Source organism: Macadamia integrifolia, unplaced genomic scaffold, assembly GCF_013358625.1.
Source record: "Macadamia integrifolia cultivar HAES 741 unplaced genomic scaffold, SCU_Mint_v3 scaffold2213, whole genome shotgun sequence".
In the NCBI taxonomy this organism is placed as follows: Eukaryota; Viridiplantae; Streptophyta; class Magnoliopsida; order Proteales; family Proteaceae; genus Macadamia; species Macadamia integrifolia.
In genome coordinates, this window is record NW_024868572.1 from 63,262 (window position 1) to 82,099 (window position 18,838).

The 18,838-nt window shown below is 36.6% G+C and overlaps 1 protein-coding gene across 11 annotated transcripts in view; it reads left to right on the top strand.

The window, feature by feature from the left end:
* The window catches only part of LOC122066065, a 30,584-nt gene extending 12,015 nt beyond the window's left edge, over window positions 1–18,569 (top strand). The window contains exons 3-6 of one of the 11 annotated variants that reach the window (XR_006136222.1): window positions 11,936–12,104; window positions 15,195–15,248; window positions 18,116–18,144; window positions 18,254–18,569. Coding sequence is in view for 2 of the 11 variants with exons in the window: in XM_042629893.1 (XP_042485827.1) it covers window positions 18,116–18,139 (24 nt within the window). In the remaining 9 variants the exon portion in view is untranslated. Of the gene's footprint in view, window positions 1–11,935; window positions 12,134–15,194; window positions 15,249–16,653; window positions 16,766–18,115 lie in introns of all 11 variants that reach the window. The other 10 variants (XR_006136219.1, XR_006136217.1, XR_006136220.1 and 7 more) reach the window with 10 other exon arrangements.
* The last annotated feature ends 269 nt before the right edge of the window (window positions 18,570–18,838 follow it).

An 18,838-nucleotide genomic window follows, 5' to 3' on the forward strand; every position in this document is an offset into this window, starting at 1 on the left:
TTTTTTTTTTTTATTTAATTTTTTTTTTGTGGTAAGGGTTTTTAGTTTTTATATGATTTTTGATCCAATGCATCACATGTGCATCAGATTTTATACACCTCCCAATAATAATATGTAATTTGGAATTTTCATAAAAACAGTTTTAAAATTTATTTTTAAAATATCCAGTACATAAGGTGACCGCCTTGTACACTAAGGCGCTATAAGGCGTCGCCTTGCACGCCTTTCAGCGACTTAGTATATAAGGCGGTCGCCTTTCACACTTCTCGTGAGTCGGCGGACTACCTTACTTCCAATGGACTGCACCAGCGCCTTAAAAACTATGCCTATGACTCATACAATTTTAACACATTTAAATTTAAGTTTATCTATTGACTTTTATTGTTTTATGGCTCTTAGTTGTCATGAATCTTATATATCTACACGCACTTGGTCAATATGAAAGTGATTAGGCCAAAATTCACAAATATTGAGGTTTCCTAAGAATTTTTACTCTTTGGAGTAGAAATTAGCGAAATGATACCGAAACTTAAAATATGGTTGAACTTTTATCGTAATTACAATTTTCTTATTGAAAACTTATAATTTATATAAGGAGGAAAGAGATGAGGTTCCATCTCCTTCCTCTTTGTTGCCTTCTAACTAGTCACCTTCTTCCTTATTGCCTCATTTCCTTCATTCTTGCCACCTTCTAACTAGTTATCTTCCGTTACTTCAAAAAATTGCTCCACACGACATGTCTTGCTAGTTATGCTCTCCTCTCCATTATAGCGAGGAAAATCGAGTTTGACCAACCTAGAATGAAATGTTTGTTGTGAGGACATGGTCCTTATAGTGGAATTATTCAAAATAAATCTCTGCTGCCCCAGGTTTGGAGTAGGAGCTCTTAAGGTCTCTCCAACATCACCCTCTACTTGGGTTGGAAGGTGTGAATTCATGGGCTTAAACTTCTCACTGATCTTCGCCAGTAGCTCTTGTTGACCTCCCAATTTAGTCAAGATTTGTTGTTGCCCTTCATTGAGAGAGCTTACCTCCTTTTCTAACTGCTCTGCCCTCTACTCCATCCACAAGCTCTTATACCAAGCTGGTACACACAACACAGTATGAGTCTTCCCACCTATGGTGTAGGAGGGGAATCAAGAAAAAATAGTAAAGAAAATATCAAGTAACAGTGGTTTAACTAAGGAAGTTTGACCTTCCTACACAAGGTAGATAATTGGATAATAATCGAATGATTCCATTCATAAAATAACAACCCTATTTAACGTACTACATGGCTGACTAATTCAAAATATGACACCTCACTCAGTTGCCAAGGCATCGCCTAGGCGACAGTCGCCTTATTGCACTGCATACCGCCTTGTGTTTTGGCACTTATTTATGCCAAATATCATTTATATTTGTTATTTCATTTACTTAAGATATTATTCATAAGTAAACAAATACCCCCTATTTGAATCCAATAAAAATAGTTTAAAAATCAAATTCCAAAAGGATAAAAAGTCAATCCCCCAGTCCAAGAAGAAAAACTGGATTTTGGTTATAGGGGCGATTTTCAACTTTTAAATGCTGGAGTTTTTCTCAATTATGAAAATTTTATAAATTCTATCATGTTAAAACATTGCTAAAAACCAAAAGTCCGATAAAATAATTTTTTGTTTTGATATCCATAAAATTATTTTCATTCAGGCGATTTTAACAGCATTCGCGCACTTAAAAATAAGTTTGAACGGAGCATAACTATGTCATTACAACTTAGATTTAAGTAATCTTAGACTTGTTGGAAAGCTGGTTTTATATTATAACTGATACAAAAAGTCTCATGTAAAAATAATATCATTTGACCAGTCAAATTTGTTATAGAACCAGAGCATTTCTCTAAATTTTGATTTTTTATAACTTAATATGACTTAATGTTAATTTTTTATGATTTAATATGGCTAAATGTTGATTTTTAATGGCTTGATGTTGCTTAATCTTGATTTTTTATGATACAAGGTATATATAGCTTACCAAATAATGTTAGAAAATAGGAAAAATAAAAAATAACAATTGGTCGCCTTGTTCTCCTCAAGGCGTGCGCCTTCTCGCCTAAGCGCTTAGACAATCCTTCACCGCCTTGATTTGCCTTGTCGCCGTGACAATTATGACCTCACTACGTCTCCTCTATAACTGCCCACATAATACTCCCCCTCCAATCAAAATAACACATAAAATAACATCCCTACTAATTAGTTGAAATATTCCCTCATTGAGACCTGGCCTTGGATACACGTCCTACGACTTGGTCTTGCATGGCCTATGCACATGACCATGACCCAATATGTAACAAGTTCATCCCCTCTTGGATTTGGTCTTGTCCTCAAGACTAAGATTAGGAAACTATAACTTCATGATATCCACATTCTCCCAAGTTGCCTCTGATGGGGAGAGTCCTTGCCAATGCACAAGCACTTGGGCCTGTCGTTTCTAAGTCTAGTATAGCCTGGGGAAAAGGATGGAGGGTTTCCTCTTCTTGCACCATAGGTATCTCCTCTTGAACCTGATGTCGTTCTCCCAAATGTTTTTTAAGAAGGGACACATGAAATGTAGTATGAATTCTAAAGTGCTCCGGTATTGCTAACTTGTAAGCCACCTTTCCAACACGCTGAAGGATTTCATATGGGCCGAAATAACGTTGACCCAATTTTTGTGTCTTCCTCAATACCAAGGACATCTAGCGATACGGGTGCAGCTTGACATAAAACAAATCTCCAACATCGAACTCTCTCTCCTAATGATTGCGGTCATAGATGCGCTTCATCCTATTCTATGCTTCCAGGAGCATATGGTGTAGCTCCTTGAGCTTAGCATCCCCCATCAACAACTGCTTTTCCACAACTTCCACCTTGGCTACTCTAGGTACATATGTAAACAATGATGGGGGTGATTGGCCATAAACCACCTCAAATGGAATGGTTTTAATAATAGAATGTCAGTTGGTATTATAATAATACTCAGCCCATGCCAACCATTTCCCCTATTCTTTAGGATGAGAACTGGTGAAACACCAGAGGTACATCTCCATCGTACGATTAACCACCTTGCTTTGACCATCTGTTTGAGGGTGATAGGTTGAACTGGGATTAAAATGGATCCCATTGAGTTGAAAAAGCTCCTTCCAAAAATTGCTGGTGAAGATAGGGTCATGATTGCATACTATTAACCTGGGCATCCCATGTAACCTAAAACTTGATCAAAAAATAGTTGTCCCACTCCTGCAAAGGTGTACGGATGGAATAGAGGCAGAAAATGGGCGTACTTTCAAAGTCAATCCACTACTACTAACACCACCGATTTTCCCTTAAAAATAGGAAGTCCTTCCACCAAATCCATTGGAATATCCTCCCAAATTCTTTCGGGGATTGGGAGTGGTTGCGGCTACCCCGCTAGGGTCTACAATTCTGCCTTGTGGCGTTGGCACGTGTCGCACTAGGATATTTTTTTTTCCAAAATTGACTTCCACATTCCCTGCCAATAAAATACAACTCACAATAGTAAGTCTTTTGAAAACCTTTATGGGTATTGCTATGGAATTGGTCCACTAAGGTAGGAATAAGTGGAGAATTTTTAAGAAGGAAAATCCTCTCTTTGAGAAATATAACCCCATTCATATCCTCCCATGGTCCAACAGATTCCCAATTCCTAATTTTTAGGAGAAGTAGTTGCATCTCTACATTGAATGCAACCTCTTCCTTGACCGTCTCTATCCAATTCGGCTGGGGCATTGATAAGGCAACGACCTAGCCTCCTATTTCTCCTATTTCCTCTCTCATGGATAAAGTATTAACCACCACGTTTTTTTTTTCCTTCTTATATTCAATCATAACTATTTCAGCTCAGCAAAGGTGGTTGTTCAAATTAATGCACTATGACTTTTTAATTGAATATATAGAGGCGAAAGTCTACCAATGATGTAACAAAGGAATTATAATGTCAAATTCAGTTAGAATCAACCATAAATAAATAACTAAATAATGTTATGAAGCAAAAGTACAAAGAAAAATAATGGTACAAACCATATAATCAATTAGGGTCTACGAATTGACACATAGCTATATAATGTTGAGCGGAATAAAAATACAAAGAAATACAATACAAGCGATAAGGTAGTAGAGGAAGGTAGCTAGTTAGAAGGTGGTGAGGAGGAAAGAGATGAGGTGATAAAGTGGAAGGTGGCTAGTTAGAAGGCAACAAGGAGGAAGGAGATGGAGCCTCATCTCTTTCCTTGTATAAATTATAAGTTTTCAATAAGAAAATTACAATGAAAATGAAAATTCAATTATATTTTGAGTTTCGGTATCATTTCTCTATTCAACTCCAAAGAGTAAAAATTCTTAGGAAACCTCAATATTTGTGAATTTTGGTTTAATTATTCTAATATTGACCAAATGTGTGTAGGTATATGAATCATGACAACTAAGAGACATAAAACAATGAAGTCAATAGATAAACTTAAATTTAAATGTGTTAAAATTGTATGAGCTATAGGTAAGAGATATTTGTTAGGATTTTCACCTCTATATATTCAATTATATAGAATATAATTTTATAAAGGGAATCCCAACAAATATGTTTCTTATCTATAATTCAAATAATTTTAACACATTTAAATTTAAGTTTATCTATTGACTTCTATTATTTTGTGCCTCTTAGTCATCATGAATCATATATCTACATGCACTTGGTCAATATGAGAGTGATTAGGCCAAAATTCACGGTATCGGGTTTCGATCAGGTTTCGACCTCTAAGGAGACCTCGAGGATACCGGAGATTTTTTTCGGTATGGTGGAAACTTAGGTTTCAACCCCAAAATAGTGTTTTTTTGTGTACAACCTATTTTAAACATTTCTAACACATTCATATCATTAGTTTCATAAAAAAAACACAAAATCTTACTTGTGTGGTGAACCAAAGGTTCGATAATCATTACTCTGACCTGTTGGCTTAAATTCTGAAACTTTACTACATAATGACTATATATAGTTTACAATCTACATAAAAACATAAGATATAACTACAATCTACATCAAAACATAAGATATAATCTAAATGATCCAAAATAGATAAAAATATTACATCATCACTGAACAATAGTGACTCAATTACTCAACACTCGAAAGTAGTGATTCACTACCCTCAAGGCACGCATATTATCATTTTTAACATTATTTAGTAAGCTATATATACCTTATATCATAAAAAATCCACATTTAGCCACATCAAGTCATTAAAATCAACATTTAGCCGCATCAAATAATAAAAAATCAACATTAAGTCACATTAAGTTATAAAGAATCAACATTTAGAGAAATGCTCTTGTTCTATAATAAGTTTGACTGGTCAAATGATTTTTATTTTTACATGAGACTTTTTAAATTACGTATAACATAAAACCAACTTTCTAACAAGTTTGAGATTACTTAAATCTAAGTTATAATGACATAGTTATGCTCCGGTCAAACTTATTTTAAAGTGTGTGAATGCTGTTAAATTCGCCTAAATGAAAATAATTTTACGGATATCAAAACAAAAGATTATTTTACTGGACTTTTGGTTGTTAGCAATGTTTTAACATTATAGGATTTATAAAATTTTCATAATTGAGAAAAACCCCAGCATTTAAAAGTTGAAAATCGCCCTTATAATCAAAATCCAGCTTTTGTTCTTGGACTAGGGGTTGACTTTTTATCCTTTAGGAATTTGATTTTTAAAAAATTTTTGTTGGATTTAAATAGGGGGTATTTCCTTATTTATGAATAATATTTTAAGTAAATGACATCATTTACTTAAATGATATTTGCCATAAATAAGTGCAAAAAAATGAAAATCTCCATTGTTTTCCACACTTGGAAGAAAAAATGCACAAGAGAAGGTCGAAACAGGCGAAATTTTCTATGTTTCAATCAAAAATGGAAAACTTAGTCGAAACCAGGCCGAAATAGGTGATTTTTTAAAATCCCCTAAGGTTTTGTTTCGACCTGGGTCGATACCTGTGAAACATGAAACATGCGAAATTTCGCATGTTTCGTTCGAGTTTACGGACCATACATATAATCAATTAGGGTCTACGAATTGACACATAGCTAAATAATGTTGAGCGGAGCAAAAATACAAAGAAATGTAATGTAAGAGATGAGGTATATGGGATGGTGGCTGGTTAGAAGGTGGCAAGGAGGAAGGAGATGAGGTAATAAGGTGGAAGGTGGCTGGTTAGAAGGCAATAAGGAGGAAGGATTGAGCATCATCTCTTTTCTCGTATAAATTATAAGGTTTCAATAAGAAAATTACAATTACAATGAAAGTTCAATTATATTTTAAGTTTCGGTATCATTTTTCTATTCAACTCCAAAGTGTGAAAATTCTTAGAAAATCTCAATATTTGTGAATTTTGGCCTAATTACTCTAATATTGACCAAGTGTGTATAGGTATATGAATCCTGACAACTAAGAGGCACAAAACAATAAAAGTCGATAAATAAACTTAAATTTAAATGTGTTAAAATTGTATGAGCTATAAGTAAGAGACATATCTATTAGGATTTTCGCCTCTATATATTCAATTATATAGAATAAAATTTTAATAAGGAAATCTCAACAGATATGTCTCTTATCTATAACTCATACAATTTTAACATATTTAAATTTAAGTTTATCTATCGATTTCTATCGTTTTGTGGCTCTTAGTCGTCACGAATCATATACCTATATGCACTTGGTCAATATGAGAGTGATTAGGCCAAAATTCACAAATATTGAGGTTTCTTAAGAATTTTTACTCTTTGGAGTTGAAATTAGTGAAATAATAATGGAACTCAAAATATAGTTGAACTTTTATCGTAATTGTAATTTTCTTATTGAAAACTTATAATTTATACGAGAAAAGAAATGGGCTCCATCTCCTTTCTCCTTGTTGCTTTCTAACTAGCCACCTTTCTCCTTATTGCCTCATCTCCTTCCTCCTCGTCACCTTCTAATCAGCCTCGTTCCCTTACTTCCTCATCACTTGCATTTTATTTTTTAGTATTTTTGCTCCGCTCAACATTGTTTAGTTATACGTTAATTCATAGATCTTAATTGATTGTATAGTTTTTACAATTATTTTTCTTTGTACTTTTGCTTCACAACATTGTTTAGCTATTTGTTTATGATTGACTCTAACTGAATTTAACATTATAGTTCCTTTGCTACATCATTGGTAGATTTTTCGCCCTTAAATATTCAATTATAAAGTCATAGTGCATCAATTTGAATAACCACCTTTGCTGAGTTAGAGTAGTTATGATTGAATATAAGAAGGGAAAAGAAAACATGGTGGCTGATGCTTTATCCAGGAGAGAGGAAATAGGAGAAGAAAGAAGGAGGAGGCCAGGTCGTTGCCTTTTCAATGCCCCAGTCGAGTTGGATAGAGGCGATCAAGGAAAAGGTTGCATCTAACGTGGAGATGCAACCACTTCTCCTAAAAATTTGGGATGGGGAAGCTGTTGGACTGTGGGATGATAGGAATGGGGTTATATTTCTCAAAGAGCAGGTTTTCCTTCCAAAAAATTCTCCATTTATTCCTACTGTTGTGGATCAATTCCATAGCAGTACTCATGAAGGTTTTCAAAAGATTTACCATCGGTTGAGGGCTATTTTTTATTGGTAGGGATTGCGGAAATCAACTTTGGAAAAAAATATCTCAGTGTGACATATGTCAACTCCACAAGGCTGAATTGTAGACCCATCGGGGTTGTTACAACCACTCCCAATTCTTGAACGAATTTGGGAGGATATTCCAATGGATTTTGTGGAAGGACTTCCTATTTTAAACGGAAAGTCGGTAGTGTTAGTAGTAGTGGATCGACTTTGAAAGTACGCCCATTTTCTGTCTCTATCTCATCCGTACACCTTTGAAGGAGTGGCACAACTATTTTTGATCAAGTTTCAGGTTACATGGGATGCTCAGATCAATGGTATGCGATTGTGACACTATCTTCACAAGCAATTTTTGGAAAGAGCTTTTTCAACTCAATGGGACATTGGGACCTATTTTAATCCCGGTTCAGCCTATCACCTTCTAACAGATGGTCAAAGCGAGGTGATTAATTGTATGATGAAGATGTACCTCAAGTGTTTCACCAGTTCTCATCCTAAAGAATGGGGGAAATTGTTGGTGTGGACTGAGTATTGTTATAATACCAGATGGCATTCTGCTATTAAAACCACTATTCGAGGTGGCTTATGGCCGATCCCCCATCATTGATTACATGTGTACCGGGAACAACCAAGGTGGAAGTTGTGGAAAAGCAGTTAGTTGTTGGAGGGGGATGCTAAGCTCAAGGAGCTACGCATACGTTCCTGGAAGTGCATCTATGACTGCAACCCTCGGGAGAGGGAGTTCGATGTTGGAGATTTGATTTATGTCAAGTTGCACCCGTATCGTTATATGCCTTTGGCATTGAGGAAGATACAAAAATTGGCTCCACATTATTTCGGTCTATATGAAATCCTTCAGCGTGTTGGAAAGGTGGCTTACAGGTTAGCAATACCGGAGCACTCTAGAATTCATCCTACATTTTATGTATTCCTTCTTAAAAAGTATTTGGGAGAACGACATCAAGTTCAAGAGGAGCTGCCTATGGTGCAAGAAGAGGAAACCCTCCATCCTTTTCCCCAGGCTATACTAGACTTAGAAACGGCAGACCCAAGTGCTTGTGCATTGGCAAGGACTCTCCCCATCAGATGTAACTTGGGAGAATGTGGATGTCATGAAGTTACAGTTTCTTGATCTTACTCTTGAGGATAAGACCAAATCTAAGAGGGGGGTGGGGAACATGTTACATGTTTGGTCACGTGCATGGGTCATGCAAGACCGAGTCGTAGGACGTGTATCCAAGGCCGGGTCTCAAGGAGGGAATATTTCAACTAATTAGTAGGGTTGTTATTTTATGTGCTATTTTGATTGGAGGGGGAGTATTATGTGGGCGGCTATAGGGGAGAGGTAGTGAGGTGTCATATTTTGAATTAGTCAGCCATGTAGTATGTTAATTAGGGCTGTTATTTTATGAGTGGAATCATCCGATTATTATCCAATTATTTACCTTGTGTAGGGAGGTCAAGCTTCCTCAGTTAAGCCACTGTTACTAGATATTTTCTTCACTATTTTTTCTTGATTCCAGTCCTACACCATAGGTGGGAAGACTCGTACTGTATTGTATGTACCAGAGGCTCATGGAAAGATTTAGACTCTACAAAAAAGATATATGGTCTTTATTGACCTATAAAAAGCCTAAGACAGAGTCCTAAGAGAGTTAAATTGGCATGTACTAGTGAAGGGAAGGGTGTCAAGTAGATATGTGGATATAATTAAAGATATGTATGAGGGTGTGGTGACCAGCATGAAATCTATGGTAGGTTAGTGAATTCCCAATTTCAATTGGGCTACGTCGAGGGTCAATTTTTAGCCCTTATTTGTTTTTGCTTATCATGGATGAGTTAACTAGGAAAATTGAAGACAAAAGCCTGTGGTGTATGCTCTTTGTTGATGATATTATTTTGGTGGTGAGACAAAATTAGGGATTAACGCTGAGTTTCAATTTCGGAAACATTTCCATCTTATTCAATCAAGTGTTATATAAGATCAGATTTTCCATAAACTTCCAAAATCTTCATTACATGGTGAGATACATGTAAAGGAGGTACTATTACTTTTCTGTAGTTAAGTTTCTTAATAAGCAGATATTAAAATGAATTATTTAATTGTTCATTAATAGATTTACTTTGACTAATGGGTCTCAAATTTTCTAAGAGGAAAAAAAAAAAACTTAGTTTACAAATTTTCTCCCAAAACCAAACTAAGGGCCCATCAAACCAAAGAGATCCCAATTATAGACCTCAGAAAAATGGGGAAAAAGAAGTCCTTAAAGGTATTGATAATATTTCCCTTTTAATTTTCCTTTTTGCAAGGTTAATCATATTCTTATATTTTTTATGATTTTTTAATGACAGTAGTAATTTTTATTATATTTTAGTGATTCAACAGTTGAAACCTGAAGTTGTTGTGACAACTCAAGTCCATAGAACATGAGAGTTAAGTTCGTTTCAAGTTCTAAAAACTAGTAGTAAAGTGCTTATCACAAGCACAATTGTCCTGGTAGTTGTTTGTTTATTCAGTAATAAGTAAATGGCAAGTTAATTATAACGAAGGAGAGTTCCATTCAAACACTCAAGCATAAGTTGTAGATGGAGGTTGTTGAGTGGTTAAAAGTCTCTCTAGAATTAATGATATTGATAAATGGAAAAAACTGAGTTATTTTGGTAAAAGTTGATTTTTATTTTTTGGGTCAAAAATTGATTGGGCACCTTGTGCCCTTGAGAGAAGCACATATAGTGCAGAGGGTCAATCCTGAATCTATGAATGACTAATAATAGAACTTGCCAATTGAGGCAACTTCAAACTTTCTGTGGTCCCAAGGAAAATAGAGGGAAGGGAGGCGAAATTAAATCAAAATTAAAATAGCAATTTTTTTTAGTCATTCTTAACATGAAACTGTAACTAAATCATTCTAAATCTGATTATGAAATTTTATTTTCTTTGCAAACAAATCTCTTGGTTTTGAAAAGCTAAGTAAAAATTATGTTTAAAAAATATAATTACCAATTATGGTGAGTCTTATGTAGATTACACAATAATGATTAAAACAGTTTCCCTTTTATTTTTTAACCAAATTCATTTCCCTTCTCTTCCTTCTACATGCGAGCAGATGAAGCATTCATGATTATTATCCTTTTACCTCTTGTCCTCTCCCAGTGTTATCTATTTCCAGAAATGCTCAACCCTCGGAATGTTGAAAAAAAAAAAACAAAAACAAAAAAAACAGAATAGAAATCAACCCGACAATCCCATACCCCATCCAGTCCCCCGCCCTCTCACTGCAACTTTCTCTTTCCCTGATACATGGTTACTGGCTGATTTTTCTGGTTTGGAGGTGTATTCTTGGACTTGCTTCCTCATTTCTTCAAAAGAAATGACCTATCACTTCATTGCAAAATGTACTTTATTTGACAGCAGACCAATACCCATCTTCTGGTTAACATGAACTACTGAACTTGTTAAAGAGTTTTCCAGTTGGTTCACAGACAAAAGGGATAGAAGTTTTGCTTCTTTCCCCCAATCTCCCCTCCCCCTTTTTCCTTGTCTTTCAAATGTCATAACATCAACACTTCTAGAACAGTGTTCCCAGAGATAGAAGTAGAAAGGATAGTGGTATAGAGATGACGGTCTAAAGGATCTCAAGCCTGGGATGAAAGGTCCATTTGAAAGGCAAGTCTTTCATATTCATCTTTGGGATTTTCTTATTGACAACCCTTAATAGCCAAATAGTTTTTAATCTTACGTTTTTTTTTTTTCCCTTTTATTATAACACAGTTCTCCTTTTAGCAAGGGTAAAATCTTGTCATTTCACATGTGTACAAACGACACGAGCAAGACAATGACAACTATTGAAATTAACGTGACGGAAAATACAATTACAACTTACTAGTTATTTTGAATTACCTTTTTTGCCCCAAGTTAAAGAACTTTTGGCTATAAGATAAAGGGCACTTTAAAAAAGGTTGCATGTTCTAAATACATCGATAGAGTGTCATATCGACAATCCCTTCATCTTTATTAATAAAGTGAAAACTAATCAATCACAATGTAAAAGCATCAACATTTTACAACCATGAACCACCCATCCACTGTCCCTGTTGTCACCAATTTTATTTTATTTGCAATCTTGTCACACGTAAACAATCCTTTCCTCAATTCTACTTGAGCATTATTTATGTGCAAAGCTTTTGTTTCTAGAACTCGAAATGCGAAAATGCTTCAGTGACCTATTGAAAATAGGTATGCATCCATCTTCTCAGGTTTCTTCTACCATCTTAGGAGCGTATGTTGCCACAGCGTCTGTGACTCTGACGAAGATATTCTCATTGCCAATCAAGTCTGTAAACTTGGATGCATGAAGTTTTTCCATCACCAGCGGCCCAGGATTCGCTAAGACAAGCTAAGCAAGACAATTATGGGACTAATAAGGTACTTCTGCCATACATGATAAGCACAAGGTACTAAAAAAAATATGTTAGCATATCCTTTTAAAAAACTCCCATCATCGATGACTTCTATGTTTTGAGCATAGTCTGTTTATTATGATCAGGTATTACTTGTTATGTCTATTGATATTTATAATATAATGAAATTCAACATGTTTATAAAATGATAACACACTTTAAGGAGTATATATCTCTTAGAAAGATATTTTTATTTATTATATATGTAAATTAATAAGTTTCAACAAACGTAAGGAAAAATGAATAGCATGACAATCATTTGGAATATTGCCTTTAAAGAATCATGGAAACTACAGTGAAGATATAAAATACATGAATTTTTGTGTATTGTTAGAAATCCATTTGGTATGTTGAGAAATACAGGATTGATGTCAATTTACTAACAGTGGTTTCATAATTGGGTAGGAGTTCCTAACAGCAAGGATCGATTTCTCAACCTTGAGGCTGGTTTCGACTTTCGACCAAGCCTGAAACCAAGATATGGGTTGAAACAGTCAAAATCTGGTATTTTTTAGGCAAAACTTAACATGTCGAAACTTTGTATTTTTCAGTCAAAACTACTAAAATGTGCGAAATATGGTCGAAACTTGGTACGAGTCAGTATTGACTAAAGCTTTCGTCTTGATTTCTGTCAAAACCAATATATCTCGGCCGATTGAGATGATGAACCATGCCTCCAGTTAAGGGGAGGATATTTTGTGGGAATGATGCTTCTCTCTCTCTCTCTCTCTCTCTCTCTCTCTCTCTCTCTCTCTCTATAATATATATATATATATATATATGTATGGGTTTTCTTTCGTGTCACTATGCCTAGTGAAACAATTCACTTCACTAAGACTTTCTTACCTCCACTTTTCGCTGATGTTATTCAATATGTGGAGGTTGTATATAATGACTTCACAAAGTAATAATACTTTACCAAATCTCTACTCAACTCCCTTGCAACCCGCCCCAGCCTCCCTCTCTACCACCACCACTGCCACCAGCCACCCCTTCCCTTCCTCTCCCTCTCCCTCTCCCGCTCTCAATCTCCCCTCCCCACCCCATTCCCTGCCACCCCCCACACACCCTGCTCTGTCCGCAACCCCCAACCCACACCCTCCACTAAGCTTTTCTTCAAATGGCTCACACCAGGGAAGGAAGAAGAAAAATGCTACTCTAAATGGGTCGCTCTCAGGTTGTATTGTAATCACAGATGGGCACAGGTTGTGTTGCTACCCATATCTACTCTTTCCTCCCCATCTTCCACTGGAACTAAAAGCAATAGAATGATTGATTCAAAGCCTGTGATCATGTTGCGGTAAGTCAGTGACATACCATCTCAACATGGTGTAAATAACATTGGCTGGAAAGATGGAAGAGGGTATGGGCATATAGTTTTGAAACCCAGGTGAGAATAGAGCTTCTGATTTATATACATAAAGAGTGGAGGATGGGTTCGGTTACTCCTTTTTCTCATCTTATTACACCATCCTCCTCGAGCCCCACGAAGAAATCGCAGAAGGGAAATGAGAACCGGCCTGGACTGAAATTGTGATGGCATCAGTGAACCCCCGCTGTTCCCTTGCTCCGGTCCTGTGCAAGGCCAGAAGCAATTGTTCTAGAGTTAGATCAACCAAATTGTGCAATTGATTTCTGGTTCATTTCTCAGTTCCATTCTGCCTTTTCTCCGTGGGAAGAAACAGAGTAGCGCTTTTCTTCTTCCTGTTCCAGAGTGTGCCTCTCTTCAATGTCGTCGTCTCTGGAGAAGTCCAGAAGTTCGTCCACGAAAACAAGTCGTGGCAGGGGACTGTAGTTGCTCAAATCTTTGAAGTGCATTCATCGAATTTTTTCAGAGGAGCTCCACAACCAGCTGAGGGGGTAGGTTGTTGCAGCGGGTGGTGGGGTGGGGGTAGCTGCAAGGGGTAGTTATGGGGCAGGTGACCATGGTGGGGCGGGGTTGCGGGGATGGGGAGAGGGAGCAGGAGGGGGAAGGGGAAGGGGTTGCAAGAGGGAGGGAGGGAGAGAGAGGGCTGTGGGATTTGGTACAGTTTGCATAGTTTATAAAATTTTTAAATTAGCCTTTTACATATTCTACAATATCAACGAAAAGCATGGAAAGTAATCCATTTCATTGGGCATTTTTTAGAAAACACTCCTGCTTCTAATATTCATAACCTAACCCATGTTGGTCAGAACAAAGAATTGTTGTATCCATTTCCTAGAACAGGTAGAACTGGAAAGGGAGGGGCTTTGGTATTGCTCTGCCTCATTAGGTGATGCTAAAGATGAAATAGTTTCCTTTGTAGTGACAGGGAAGGGACCACAACTTCTTTCACTTTTCTGTTCTTTTTTTTTTTTTTTTTTGGGGGGGGGGGGTGGGGTGGGGTGGGGGAGGTGGGTGGGTGGGGTGGGGTTGGTGTTGGGATAGAATGCAATAGAGCTATTTGTCTGCTTACTTGAACATTTTTCTTCTGGAAACTCCTGTGCAACTCTTCCAATGCGTGGATGCCACTAGTATCAATGTCGGTAACCGCTGTGACACGTACATACATAAAATCATGAAGATGAGTTTCGAAAGAATATGTACCAAACAAGAAATCTGATTAAAAAATAGTAATAATAAAAAAAAAGAAATTGTGATTGCTTACGTGACATCTCAATTATCAAGAACTGGATTCTTGGTAAGTCTTTTGCCTTCAGTTGCTCTTCCTCATCTATTAACCATCTCAAGATCCTGCAAAAAACTCTGTTTTGATGATTTTGTTCCTTATATCTTATTGTGTTTGTCAATATCTGGGGAAACTGGACTGTATCAAGAGACTTTGAACTATGGTACCTAGAGACAAGGATGGATGCCCTTTAAAAGGTGACCCCCTCTGTTATAGGTAAAGGTAATACTCCAAACAGGAATTGTGGGATAGTTTAAAGATCTAGACTTCCAATCTCCCTGTCCCATAAATATGGAATGGGCAAAATTTTGCTGCCTGGTTGCGTCTCCACTGCAATAGCTCTGGGGCCAATGAGAGTGCGTGCAAGGCATCAATATAAATGGATTTTTTTTTTTATTTCACAGGGAGGCTGTAATTTCACATGCTCCCTTGTCTGGGTGCAGGGGCTTCATGGTCAGGTACCATTCTTTTTCCCATATTTTAATCGAGAGTGTTGTTTTTGCGAGATTTTAATGTGTCGTGTCAATCTAGGAGAACACCGGCTACCACACCTTTCAAAATTAGAGAAGGAAGCAAAATATTTTTAATCATAACATCCATCCTTTTTGTCTTTAAGATTGTCAGAAGAAAAATATTTGTTGGATGTATCACCATCTTCCTTAAAATTATAGGCATAGTGAATAAAGTTACAAATCAGACGTAAAAGATGAATGAAGATACAGAGTTGACGGACTACTTTTGTTTCAAAAAGCACCTTACCTCTCCCTGACATAATTGGAGTTGGAAAAGTATATTGCAGAATCAACTCTCACGATTAGTACACCGGGAACCTTGGTTGCCTCCGGATATTGTCGAATGTTCCTATAGGCTGTTGTTCTGGGGATATTTCCAAGTATTGCAGTCCGTGGCCTTGTAACTTGTAGGAGTATTTTAGCAAAGGATATACAAACCTACCACAACAAACAATGGAGAAGCCTTAGTTGATGTTACTAGACAGATGATCTCAAAATTTGAAGAGTTATAAATCCAATTCCTTACTGCAATCAAGAGTCCAATCTCAACAGAGTAAAAAACGACACCAAGAAAGGCTCCTAGGCAAGCAATGAAATCCAATCTATCTGTCTTCCATATGAGCACTGCAGCCTGAATGTCGATCAGGCCAATTACAGCCGCAATAATGATAGCAGAAAGAATGGCATTTGGGGTATACTCAAAGAGAGGTGTAATCAGTTCTAAAACTAGTAAAACGATGAGCGCCATCACAATGTTGGAGACAGCAGTTTTGCAACCTGCCGTGTAGTTCACAGCTGAGCGAGAGAAAGAACCTGCAAGAGAAGAAAGCTCATTAATCCACAGAATTTTTTTTTTTTTTTTTTTTTTTTTTTTTTTTTTTTTGTGTGTGTGTGTGTGTGTGTGTTCCTTGATGGATATATTAGACCTTATAATATGTTCGTACCATTCATCCCTAGTTCTTTCTTGACCTCCTAAGGATCTGTGATTTAATGATGGTTAAAGGTCATATAATCATCTGATTGGACCCCTTTGCTATGTATATTGCTCTAAACTCCTTGCATTTGCACAATATGTAGATCCATTATGCTTTCTAGTAATTTATGATCCATTATTCATATAATTTCTTTTGTTGCTGTTGTGGATGCTGCCTGTCCTTGCATTAATTGTATTGCAATAATTCTTTTAATACCTGTCGCTGTATAACAAGAAGTCATTGAACCAACAATGTTCATCACTCCTAATGCCACCATTTCTCTGTTTCCATCAAGTTGATAGTCTTTGACTGCTGCAAATGTTCTTCCAATTGCTACTGATTCCTGATAAATTCAAAGCATTTGTATTCTGATGCAGGAAATATTCAAGTATTTAAATTTCTTTTGTATTTGAGAGATGTGCATCATAATTGGCTTACCGTTAATGCTATCACACCAGCCACGACACCAACCTTAATACCTGACACTAGGTACTTCCCAGAGAAATAAATTTCATTTACGGATGGCCGATTGATGCCTTTTTGTATGTAGTTCACCTTCATGCATTACTAGACTTAATCAGTTACTGAAATTTCTATTGCCTTGTGCATTGAAAATTCAGGAGAAAAAGTGAGAAGATATTACTTACAGTTAGAACACCGTTTTTCTGTGCATGGGTAATGTACACAAAAAAAGTGGATACAATAACAGAAGTCAATGGTGCAATTGCAGACACCCAAAAAAGCTTCTTCTTCTTCTTTCCCTGTTTTTTCTCATACCATGCTAGGGTTAGAGGACTTTCAAGACTTCAAAATCATGGGCAAATAGAGATTAATGAATGGGGGCACTTACAATGTATTTGGCACATAGAAGGAAAGTCAAGAATGATGCTCCAATGAGTATATTCGGCCAACTCCACTGCAAAATGAAATAGAGTTTGGTGACTTGTAGTAGAACTGTGTCTAATATGTATGATGTCAAAGCTTGGACTTATGTTTTCTAAATCCATCTCATCCATTGAAGAATGGAATGACTGTGAGGTTGCCTACCCCATGAGGTGCATTGCTAAACACTGATTGCATAACAGATACAATGTCGCTATTCGGTGTAAAGTTTAGTATGCCGAGAAAACCTTTAAGTTGTTGAAGACCAATTGTAATGGCAGCTCCAGCCATAAACCCAACAATAGTGGCATGGGATAGGAAGTCAATCACGAATCCCAATCTAGAGATAGGACCATAAAATACATTTCAGTCTTGTATGAAATCTTCAATTGTAAAAATATCAAGTAAACATACAAAATCAAATAGTTAGAAGCAAGAAATAAAGTCTCTATGTAAAAAAAAAATAAATAAATAAATCACAAACCTAAAAAATCCAAGTGCAAATTGAGTAATTCCAGCAAAAAAAGTGGCTGTAAATGCCAGTCGAGTATAGTCAGCCGCATCAGTAATGGGATTAATCTCATTCCGGAGCAGGGTGCCCATCAGGAGAGAGACTACAGCAACTGGTCCAATGGCTATATCTCTTGAACTCCCCATGAAGGCATAAATCAATGGTGGGACAAAGCTAGTGTCTGTAAAAATCATCACAACAGGGAAAAAGAAAGAGCAAAATGAAATAATAAACAGAATCGATGACACCATTAAATGTTAATAATCCAAAGCAAGTAATTACTCAATGATGCAAAAAACCTACAAAGCCCATATTGGGGAGCAAGATTTGCAAGCTTTGCATAGCCAATATCCTGTTGTACAAGTTAAAGCAATTGTTAGAATCATGTATATGTTGAGATGAATCTTGGTTCTTCATCTTAATATTATTTCTTTCCTGTCTCTTAGGTACCTGAGGTACGGCAAGGCTAGCTATGGTGAGTCCGGCGATGATATCTCCTTTCAACTTTGTTAAATTGTAGTCTCTTCCCCACTCAAAAATTGGAAAAATTGATTGGAGAACTAACATGAACTTTTTTGACCAAGTTTGGCCTCTGAATTGGCGTAAAGGATCATCTGGAAAGAAAGTTTCCTTGAAAGTTGCTTTGATTCCCTTGAAGAGATTTTGTCTGGTAGGCATTCCCACCCTGTGAACATATGGCAAGTCCTCTACAATTTCCATCTCCTTTGAATCAAACTCTTCAATGGAATAATGAGTCATTTATTGGAAACAGACACTATTGATGAAGTTTCAACACAAATGGGATGTATTCACCTGTACAAACAGAAAAACAAACTGTCACTGATTGCAATTTAGAAATGACATATAAATTTGGTCTAAACTCTAGACCTGGTTTCAGAATCTGCTCTCCATCTACTAACTGGTAAGTGCTGATATACTTGTTTATCCAAGATGGAGGTGACCCTCTTCCAAACCCCATCCCTTTTCAATAAAATCAAATCTTAATAAGTAACCACTTATCAGGTGGCCATAAATTATGAATTTATATGATTTTAGTTAGCTAGAACCTTTAGTGAAAAAAAAAAAGTCTGCTAGAAGGTCAAACTGTATGGGGGGGGGGGGGGGGGGAACTTCCCCCCTTCCCTGTTTTTTGTATAACATTCTAGGGG